Source organism: Macaca nemestrina, chromosome X, assembly GCF_043159975.1.
Source record: "Macaca nemestrina isolate mMacNem1 chromosome X, mMacNem.hap1, whole genome shotgun sequence".
In the NCBI taxonomy this organism is placed as follows: domain Eukaryota; kingdom Metazoa; phylum Chordata; class Mammalia; order Primates; family Cercopithecidae; genus Macaca; species Macaca nemestrina.
The window spans coordinates 1,292,286-1,303,265 of record NC_092145.1 but is presented as its reverse complement, the minus strand read 5'-3'; the positions used below and the strand labels follow the sequence as shown (position 1 = coordinate 1,303,265).

General features: G+C 56.5%; 1 protein-coding gene across 1 annotated transcript in view; it reads right to left on the bottom strand.

Annotated features, from left to right (window-relative positions):
* Nucleotides 1–3,257: 3,257 nt before the first annotated feature.
* Nucleotides 3,258–10,980, bottom strand: part of LOC105471007 (NF-kappa-B essential modulator-like) — a 27,152-nt gene continuing 19,429 nt past the window's right edge. Inside the window, exons 6-10 of the mRNA XM_071088703.1 lie at nt 6,520–6,616; nt 5,343–5,486; nt 4,606–4,748; nt 4,327–4,388; nt 3,258–3,986 (exon numbers count right to left, since the gene is read on the bottom strand). Of these exons, the coding sequence (XP_070944804.1) occupies nt 3,844–3,986; nt 4,327–4,388; nt 4,606–4,748; nt 5,343–5,486; nt 6,520–6,616 (589 nt within the window). The 3' untranslated portion in view covers nt 3,258–3,843. The remainder of the gene's footprint in view (nt 3,987–4,326; nt 4,389–4,605; nt 4,749–5,342; nt 5,487–6,519; nt 6,617–10,980) is intronic.

The window sequence follows — 10,980 nt, the reverse complement described above, 5'->3', positions numbered from 1 at the left end:
CCAACATGCTATAAGGCATGTTGCGTGTGAGATGTTCGAAATGCCAGCTGTGCCGGGCCACGTCGTTACATATGCAGCCTCTTATCTTACCCCGACCTTTGGCAGCTACAAACGATGAAGTGAAGCGCCTCCCCAAAGCCAGAGTCATCGTGAGTGCCCGACTCTCTCTTACGGTTACACACCAGGGCTGAGGACGCTGCCTACGGGCTTGCTCCATCCCAGCAAATGGCCCCCTCGGAAGGGACGGCATTGCAAGGCCTCCGTCCTGCACCTTGCCGGCAGAGCGCTCACCTAGGGCTTCGTCAGTTGCCATTTTCAGATCACTTTTTGCTTGCTGTTGGACTTGGTGGTGTTTTAGTTACCGATGAGGGCGAAACACCTTCTCACTGTGCTTACTGGTCACCCGCACTGCTCTCGTGCGTTGGTTGGCAGGAGGGGGAGCGCGCATAAACACCAGAGAACGCCACAAGCTCCAGGAGGAACGGGGTTCTGGTTTGTGCATCAAGGGGCCGCAGCCAATAGGGCAGGCAGGCTGGTTCCCTCCCAAGAGTGATCCGACCAGTTGTTCTGGAAGCTCAACCTAAGTAAAGCCGAAAAGGAAAACCTTCGAATGCCTTACTTCCGGGCAAATGGTATGGTTTTAAATCCTTGGTGTCTGGTATACGGTCAACCCTACACCGTGCTACCAGAGGAGGAAGGAGGCAGGGCGGTGGGTTCTTCCAGCTCCCAGGCACTGCTGCTGCATTTGCCCTCATCTGTGTGCTCTGGAGGATGTCCCCATACTGGGTGGTGTGGTGGCCCTGAAGAGATACGTGCATATCTCATGGGTGTGACCTTCTTTGGGAAAAGGGTCTTTCCAGATGTAAAGAATGCCGAGATGAGGAGATCATCCTGGATTATCCATGTGGGCCCTACATCCAGTGACTGGTGTCCTTTATGAGACAAAAGGGAAGACACAGACGAAGAGGAAGAGACTGTGTGATGACAGAGGCAGAGACTGGGGTGATGGCTCTATAAGCAACCAGCAGAGGCTGAGACAGAGGCCCGTAAATGACTCTCTTGGCGCCTGCAGAGGAAACCAGCCTTGCAGGATGTGGTGGCAGGCACCTGTAATCCCAGCTACTCGGGAGGCTGAGGCACAAGAATTGCTTGAACCCTGGAGGCGGAAATTGCAGTGAGCTGAGATGGCGCCACTGCACTCCAGCCTGGGTGTCAGAGCAAGACTCTATCAAAAAAAAAAAAAAAAAAAGAAAGAAAGAAAGAAAAAGAAACGAAACCAGCCTTGCTGACAACTTGACTGCAGACTCTGGCTTCCAACACTGTGAAGGAGTTTCTGTTGTTTTCAGCCCCAAGTGTGCAGTGCTTTGTTACAGCAGCCACAGTCCACTCATACACCCTCCCTCCAAAAAAAAAATGTAAAGTGCTCTTGTAGAAAAATTGCAAGATTAGGAATTAAGTGCAGCACCCGTGAGCAGAGCAGCTGTCTGTGCCTTTCAGTTTCCCAAGTACAACCTGATGGACACCTGGCTTGAAGAAGGGGAAAGATCACTCCCCGCCACACCCCACCCCCAGATGCTGAGAAAGCCCTCAGGCCAGGTTAATTTTTAGAAGGCTTCATACCCCAATTCTAGCCAGCCTCACACTGTCAAATAGCAGGAAGAAGCCCTGTGAGGAAGCCTCGGGGTGGATTCACAACATCCCGTTCCCAACCAGGGCAGCTTGGAGGAGGGCAGGAAGGCAGGCCCGGGTGCTGGGGAGTCAACTTCCAACTTTGTTTCCTTTGCTACAATTGCAGGGTTAATGCCCAGGGCTCTGACATCCTAGGAAATTTCCAGAATCTTGTAAAACAAGTAGAGTCGTCTGTTCTTCATAATTGGGGCCAGTGTAGGAAACGGCATCACAAACTTCTGGAATGTGATGAAACAGCCACCACCGGTCACACTGAGCAGCAACACTCTTGGTGAAGACAAGAGCATGCTTCGGTGTTGGAAAAAGAAAAGTGCTTGTGTGTGAAGCATCCTTCCATCAGACCACGAGGTGGTCATGACGACTCCAAACTCAAAAGTAGTAAAAGGGGAAAAAAATGGATAAATGTGACTACACAAAGAAAAAAAAACTTCGAGGCCGAGAAGCACAGTAGTTTAGCAGGGTGTGGTGGCCCGCGCCTGTGATCCCAGCTACTCGCAAGGCCGAGGCAGGAGGACTGCTGGAGCTCGGGAGATCAAGGCTGCGGTGAGCTCTGATTGTGCCACTACACTCCCGCCTGGGTGACAGACAGAGACCTTGTCTCAAAACAAAAAACAAAGAAACACTAGTAGCAAGGTCAAAGCAGGAAAAGATATCTGCAATTTCTATCACAGGCACAAAGCTAATCCTGCTCATGGACAAAGAGTTTCTAAAAGCTGAGCAACAAAAGACAACAACCCAGTAGACAAATGGATAAAAGATATGAGCAGCCCAGCGGGGCACCGTGGCTCACGCCTGTAATCCTAGCACTTTGGGAGGCCGAGGCAGGCAGATCACCTGAGGTCAGGAGTTTGAGACCAGCCTGGCCAACATGGTGAAACCCTGTCTCTACTAAAAATACAAAAATTGGCCGGGCACAGTGGCTCACACCTGTAATCTTAGCACTTTGGGAGGCCAAGGCAGGTGGATCACCTGAGGTCAGGAATTCGAGACCAGCCTGGCCAATATGGTGAAACCCCGTCTCTACTAAAAATACAGAAATTAGCCGAGCGTGGTGGCAGGCACCTGTAGTCCCAGCTACTAGGGAGGCTGAGGCAGGAGAATCGCTTGAACCCAGGAGGCGGAGGTTGCAGTGAGCTGAGATTGCGCCACTGCACTCCAGTCTGGGTGAGAAGAGCAAAACTCTGTCTCAAAAAAAAAAGGAGAAAAAAAAAAAAAAAATATATATATATATATATATATATATGTATATACACACACACACATATATACACATATACATACATATATACATATGATATGAGCAGCCCATTCACAAGCAGAACTAAAAAGCATCCTTAAGTCTCAGAAAAGATGCTGAAGCTCACACTTGACGGAGAACTGCATGGCCTAGCGAATGACAAAAACCCAAACGGGCTTTCCCACCTCCTCCTTGGCAAGGCTAGGGAAATAGGGGGTGGGGAGAGACGGGAGACCAAGCTCCAAGGAGGAAGGGGCTCAGGTACCATCTACCCCATCGCCCATACTCAGTGGTGTCACTTCTCAGAATCTATGCCAAAGATACGCACAACTAATGCACAAGGATTTTTACTACGCCATTATTTATGGTAACAAAAACATTGGAAACAACCCAAATGTCCATCAATAGTGACTGGTTAAATACACATCGGTCTGGCTGCAAAATGGAATAGCATGCAGCCCAAAAGGAGAGCACCCGTGTGCACGGTACGAGGGCAGCACTCCCAGGGCACAGCGGTGGGTGGGTCGGTGTCCGTTGGGAGGAAGAGCTGCCACCCAGCTCTGCCAGGGGAAGCAGTTCTCCCTGAGAGCCCCAGGCCCCCATTCTTGACTTCCCCAGTGCGGGGTGGAGGAAGAGGGAGGGATTAGCCCGAGGCAAGTGGTTCAAGCAGACAGAAGGGAACAAAAAGAGCAGCGAGTCAGGCCTGATCAGGGCCGCATCTACCCTAAAAGAGGCGACCGGTGGACCAAGAGCTGAAGCGTAAGGCGCCGCGGCCAGCTCCTGGGTGGGGGTCCAGGTGGCATCCCAGTTGTGGTCACCCAGCCCTTCATCCTGGGCTAGGCAGGTGGGAGAGGAAAGCGCAGACTGCACGGTCCTGGGCATGTCCTCGGCAGCTAGTGGCCTTGCACTGGCCGGCCCTACTCAATGCACTCCATGACATGTATCTGCAGGGTGTCCATATCAGGGGCCTGATACTGGCACTTGGGACAGCAGAAGTCAGGTGGCTCCTCAGGGGGGCTCCTCCTCTGGCTGGGCAGGGCCAGGGGAGAGGAGAGGTAGGCTGGGAAAAGAGAAGAGTCAGAGGGAAGGGGAGGATGGTAGGCTGGGAAAAGAGAAGAGTCAGAGGGAAGGGGAGGATGGAAGGGGACGGAGACCTGGCAGGACTGTCAATGGCAGGCCTGGTCTCACAGGCCACTCATGTAAAACCAGGAGCCGCCGATACCACGGCACGCCTCCCTTAGCCTCGGGGAAGGGGGTGGGCTACCGATGGGGTGGCCTATACGAGCTCCCGCCGTCAAGTCTCCGGAGAGCGACAGGAAGGTCGAACTGTGACCTCCCGCGGCGCAGCACCTGCCCTCCCCACCCACCTCCTCCCACAGGCCCAGTGCTCACTCACTCACCGGGGGCGGGGGGCAAGGGGGCCTGGGAGACCTCAACATGCCGCTTCCTCATGTCCTCGATCCTTTGAAAACAGAAACCGTCCAGTCAAGGCACGCGTTTCTGTAAAGCTCCTTGGCTGGACTAGTGTCAAAGAAGCTCTTGGAAGCTCAGGTGAGAGGAGAGGGACCACAGTGAGCCCTAACCCAGAACACCAGGAGCCATCCGTCTCCTGCGGTCACCACTGGCGACCCCCCAGTGTCGCACCCACTGCTTACACGGGCACGTTCTCAGAGGCCCACCTGGCCGACTCCTGACAGCTGGCCTTCAGTTTGCTGTACTCCCTCTGCAGCTGCTCCAGCTGCTCCTGCAAGAGCTCCTTCTTCTCGGCCAGCTTCTCCCGAGCCTGCCTCTCAGCCTGGAAGTCCGCCTTGTAGATGTCCGCCTGGCAAATCCAACAGAAAGGGATGTGCCCGCCACAAGCCAGCCACCCACCAGGCACTGTGCCGCGCACCATAGGAACAAAGCAGAGCCCACTGCTGCCCTCCCAGAGCCCCCAGCGGCGCAGAGGAAACAGACACGCCGGCGAGTAACGCCAAGCTCACCGAGAGGTCTAAGGAGCAGCACAAGTGGTTCAGAAGCTTACGAAAGGCCACTACAAAATGATGCCAAAGAGGCCAGGCACGGTGGCTCACGCCTGTAATCCCAGAACTTTGGAAGGCTGAGGTGGGCAGATCACCTGAGGCCAGAAGTTCGAGACCAGCCGGGCCAACACGGTGAAACCCTGTCTCTACTAAAAATACAAAAATTAGACGGGCGTGGTGGCAGGCGCCTGTAAGCCCAGCTACTCAGGAGGCTGAGGCAAGAGAATCGTTTGAACCCGGGAGGCAGAGGTTGCAGTGAGCCAAGATCGTGCCACTGCACTCCAGCCCGGACAACAAGAGCAAAACTCCGTCTCAAAAAGCAAAAAAAAAAAAGAGACGCCAAAGAGGCACTCCAGGTCCCAGTGCCAGGGTGGGCCAGAGAGGAGGGCCCTCACCTGGGCCTTCAGCACCGGAACGGTCTCCATCACAATCTTGTGCTGCTCGGCCTCCTCCTTCAGCTTATCGATCACCTCCTGTTTGGCCACCAGGGCCTCCTCGGCCTGCTGGAGCTGCTGCTTGAGATCTTCCAGCTGCATTCCCTAAAGACGGGCAAGGGGAGCTGACGGAGCCTCGTCGGCCCGGGGCGAGGCTGGCTGAGAAGAACTGAGAAGGACGAAAGAGTGGCCGTGGTTGACCAAGCTGGGTGATGCCAGCCCCTGATTTGAGGGCCCATTGCAGGATCTCAGCGTGCACAGGGAGAAGACTGCGTCCTGTCACGGCCCAAAACGACAGAGGAGGAGATGCTGAGGTTTTTTTCAGGACTGAAGAGGCCGCTGAGGTCATCTGGCACAACCTTCCAGCCAGGCCGACATTCCCTTCCCAGAACCCCCAGCTGCACAGCCTTCCTCCCACCCTTCATAGGACACAGGCCACACCCACTCACAGCGAGCCGGTCCTGTGCCCGCCACGTGCACAGCTAAGCTGAGAGTCCTCAGTCCTTCCACTCTGCCACCTGGTCAGAGGTGCACTCCTCCCACACAGGCATCCCCAGCTCCCTGAGACACACGCAGACACACCCCACCAACGCTTCCCTCCAGAAATTAAGTGGCCAGTTTTGTAGCTAACTCTTCCCCACGTGACCTGGCTTCAGGCTTTGTCCTTATAAATCTCCTCTGGGTACACTTACGATTGATGGTGTCCTGCTAAAACGTGATCGCTAGCAAACTGCACCCAGCTTAGGTCTGATGAGGACAAACTAGGAAAAGGCTCCCAACCAACACTGGGGTGGAAATGTTGCCGGGCTTACCTTGGCTTGGGGGAAGCTGAGCCAGGTGCCTAGATGGCGATGGCTGGCAAGAGGGAATGTCCATGGAGACAAGATATCCCCAGCCCCACAGAGGGAGCATCCCAAGGCTCTGGTCCAGCCCCCTATTATGGTGGCCTGCTCACACTCCTGAGAGCCACATCCCGGGGTTGCCATCTCCCCACAGCTTCCCTGAGCTGTCACAGCTGCAGCCTGATAAAGGTCTAAGGCAAGTCAAGCGTCCCTCCCAGAAGCCCATTCTCAAGGTTCAGGGAAGCGGGGAGAGGAAGAGACAAGGCCAGCCCTAGAGCCCCGGCAGCCGCACTTACTCGCTTCCGCTCGCTGCCCACCAGGCTGCTCTTGATGTGGTTGTCGTATTCTTGGAAGAGCTGGTGATAGGCCACCTGCAACTGGGCCAGCTTCCGCCTGAGGAAAAGGAGCTTTTGCTGGAGAAACCACCTCATCCCAGTCCAGTCACAGTTCCTGCCTGCTTCCAACTCTACCCGCTCCCTTCCCTCCCTCGCATCACAGGCCTGGAATGGGGTCTTCCAAGGCTGTGTGAGGACTCCTGAGGCTGTCAGCTCTAAAGCAGAGCGCTGGACTGGTCACCAGGCAGTTAATGTCGTTTTCCTAAAAGCTAGTATTTTAAAATGTTTATAATAAAATCGCGGCCAGATGCGGTGGCTCACACCCGTAATCCCAACGTTTTGAGAAGCCAAGGCGGGAGGATCGCTTGAGCTCAGGAGTTCAAGACCAGCCTGGGCAACATGGGAAAACATTACCTCTACCAAAAATACAAAAATTAGCCAGGTGTGCTGGCCTGTGCCTATAGTCCCGGCTAGTTGGGAGGATCGCTTGAGCCCAAGAGGCAGAAGGTACAGTAAGCTGAGATAATGTGACTGCACTCCAGCCTGAACGATAGAGCAAGACCCTGTCTTGAAAATAACAATAGTAATAGTAATAATAATAATTAATAGTAATAATACAATGGAACTACCCTGCACTCTTCAAAACTGTGAACTTCACAAACAGCTCAGAAAGGCAGGGGAACTGTTCTAAAGGAGACTCAAAAGGCACGCCAAGGACAGGAACCTGAGGTCCCAGATTGGATGCCGGTAGAAGGGAGGCTTGAGGTATTTTTGTTGTCTTTCTGTTGCCCAGGCTGGTCTTGAACTCCTGGGCTTAAGCCATCCACCCACCTTGGCCTCCCAAAGTGTTTGGGATTACAGGCGTGAGCCACGGCACCCAGCCTAGATGGGGTTTTAAAGGACAAGTCCCCTGATGACCTAGTGGCTAGGAAAAAAAACTACAAAAAAGGCCACGTGTGGACAGGCAGTGAGACGTGGTCTGGATAGCAGAGGGCATGATTGTGTCAAAGACAAACCGGGTGTCATCATAGTCGCCTCTACTGTTAGCAAGGCTAAGGGACAGAATGGGCCCGCAGCCACAGACAGAATCTGAAGGACTCCTCAGAAGGCAGAAAGAACCATGGACCCAACACTTCTCGGCCTTTTGGCTAAGATCAAGTGTAGAACCACAGACCCCGTGGTGCGGCCCCGCCCCGGCTGACTCACTTCTCCTCCGAGGCAGCCTGGCGCTCCATGCGGAGTGCGGCCTCCACGCTCTGGCCCTGCATGCGCAGCTGGTCCACCTGCACGCTGTGCTGCTGCTGCAGTGCCTCACGCTCACTCTCCAGCTGCCGCGCCTGCTCGCTGGCCGCCCGGGCCCTGGCACAGGGAAAGAGCAGACTCAGGGAGGACAAACGGGGAGAGGAGGGGCTATGCGCAGGGCATGGGCGGGGGGGTGGGGGTCGGCTCTGAACACTCTGTGACCGTGAGCTGAAGCCAGGCAGCAGGGTGGAGGCACCGTCACCAGACACAAGGACAACTGCAGGGGGCCAGGTGGGAGCAGCAGGTGAGGAGCTTTGCTTGAGACGTGTTTGCTTCAATGTAGGGGCCCAGCAGGTGACCAAGTACAGGGTCAAGATGCCAAGGAGACCTGGAAGCCAGGGGAAGGGGGTGGTCCGAGAAAAGGATGGGGTCACCTGCATCCCGCAGTGCTGGGGCCAGATGAGAGGAGCCCTTGGAACTGCCTGTGGAGTTCCAATGGGGGGTTGCTGGGGGCTCCAGCAAAAGAAGTCTCAGTGGAGGGGTCAGGAGAGACTGTTGTTCCAAAAGTGAGAGACTGCCCACCTGGGCGTGCAAGCACTGAGCTCAACGCCGACTAGGACTCGGCCCCATCCCTGGTGCTGCCCAGAGCTCTGCTGGAGTCCCAGACCACCTGCTCGGATGCTCAGTTCCCACACCTGCCCCCCTACAGCTCCCTTAACCTCCAGTTTCCAGGGTCTGGCCTCAGCCCACCACACAGCCTCACTGCAGGGATGATGGTGGGTGCTTCTGTGCAGGTCCTGGGTGCCCTCTGGCCACAGGCAGACACGGCCCTTCTCTAGTCACCCCAACTCTGCTTCTTGGCTCTCCCCTCCACGCCTGCCCGCATGCTGCCCCCACACCCTGCACGGGCTCCCTCTGCCCATCAGAGCCTGGGTCGAGCTCCCCTCCCCTCTGCCCTGCCGGCTGCCCCAAGTACACCCTGACCGCCTACTGTGCTGGGGTGGCCGGGGCCCCCCTGGCAGCTGATCCATCTGTCTGGAGGGCAGAAGCAGGGCCGAATGAGAACCACAGAAACCTCCCTGCCCTTTGACCCAATGGTCCCACTCACAAGAACCAAGACCCCTTTGCAAAAGAGAGTAACCAGCAGGCCTGAGGCCACTGGTTGGCAAGGTTGGCCCTTGGCTGGTAAAGTTCCCTTGACACAGTGACACTTTCCCTAGTGGTCAGGGCGGTCCCTGCACCTGCGCCATTTGTAGGAACAACGTGGTTGCCATGAGCACCCACTCTGTTGCTGGGAGTCGGAGATTTAGGTACCTGCCTGGCAGAGGGCGCTCACAGGACCTGTCCCCGGTAAACACCCAGGGCGCCAAGTGTCTAGTGGGCATCTCTGGGCAGGAACATGGCCCGTGTGGGAGGCGCGTCTCACTGTGCCGCTCGCAGGGCGGTGGGAGGCTGGGACAGGGCTTTTCCAACTCCCCCCGCGGCTCCTGCCCTGGCGGCTCCTGCCCTGTGCCCTTTTCCAAAACTGTCATCTACCTCAGCCACGCGGGCAACCGTGCACCGGTCCCAGAAGTCCTTCCAGAGAACTAGACACCGTGGGTGTGGGCTCAGGGCCCCCAAAATGCCTCCTAAGGAAATAATCCAAACTCCATCAAAGGGTCACAGAGTGCGGAGAGCTGGCTGGGACCCAGGTCCCGGATGCCTGGCCCAGACCTCTCCTGACACCTGCCCCAACGTGTTTACGCAGCCTGCCCCGGTCTAGCCTCATCAAGGAGCAGCCTGGAAGCCCCTAAACCCACCTCATGCTTTTGGAAACCCTGGAAGGGGTCTCCGGAGCTGGCTCCCACGACTCACCGACCCTCCAGAGTCTGGCATTCCTTAGTGGCAGCCTCCAGGCGACTCTGGCTCTCCTGCAGCTCCCCGAGCAAGGATGTCACCTGGGCTTTCACAGAGGCCTTGTCCTCAGCCATCTGCTGCAGGAGAAAAAGCCACTTCCTGTCAGCACTGCCTTCTCCCCAGCGGCCCACTCCTGCCATCCACAAGCCCCGGGGCAACCCGCAAGAGGCTGAGGCCTGCGCACCATGAGGCCTTTTTTCCTGCCCTCGGCACCCCCAAACCTGGGTGCCCTGGGGCCTCATGAGCCCAAGGGCCACCCAACCCTCCCCAGCTGCCCACCTTAACCCTCCGCCACAGGGTGAGACACACAGATGGGGCCAAAAGAGATCCCCAAAGAGACGAAGGAGCACAAAGCTGCCTTGAGGTTGTCAACGGCTTAGTCACTGCCCCGGCAAGCAGGCCTTGAGGGCTGAACCCGGTGGCCTTGCGGCTGCAGCCCCAGCAGGGGATCTCTCTCAGCCTCTCTGAGACTTGGGGCAAAAGGAGGTCAGGCACGAACAGGGCAAAGTAAACACAGGCCCCAGTCCACACCCGGGGCCGCTAGGATGGGAGAGTTTTTGCAAATCAAAGAGTGGACACTGAATTTTGTTAAACACTGGGAACTGCAGAACGTCTCGGCAGGCACGCTCCACTCAAACCCCTGCACGAAGACACCCGGCCACCACCTCACGGGGCCTCTGGGAGCCTAAGGCCGCGCCCCTGGGACGCCCCGGCCCCCTTTTGAGTGAGTTCCCGTCTGGAAACGCTCAGGGCTGTCCAAAGCATTTACTGTCTGTTCCGGCCAACACCTGACCTCCCCTTCTTACAGCATTTACTAGCAAGGGCTTAGCCTGTCCCTTTGAGACATCTGTGTAGCACCCACAACCCAGGGTCTTTCCCGAGGCAGCCACTCCTTGGAAATGGAAACCTCAGGAGGCACGGGGCCCGGTCTCCCAGTCTCCACGGGAGGGAAGAATCCCAACCTTGGTAAGCACCGGCAGCTCCCACACACGGCTGGCCTCGTGGCACGGACGCTGGCTGCCCCGTCATCTTTCACCTGAGCCTCCACTCGCCCCCTCCCGACTCCCTCATCCTCCCTTCGCAAGGCCATGCCGCCTCTGCTGGGGCGGGAACGGAGCTCAGCTCTCTCCCCCGTGAGCGGGGGAGATTTCTGAAGAAAATCTCTTTTCCCAGCTTCAACAAAGGCCCGCTTTTGTGTATCTTTGTGTATCTCCGGTGTTCTTGTCAAAAGAGGAGGACAGGCACAGAGGCCCGCGGGGACAAGGCCACGGGATGACGGAGGCG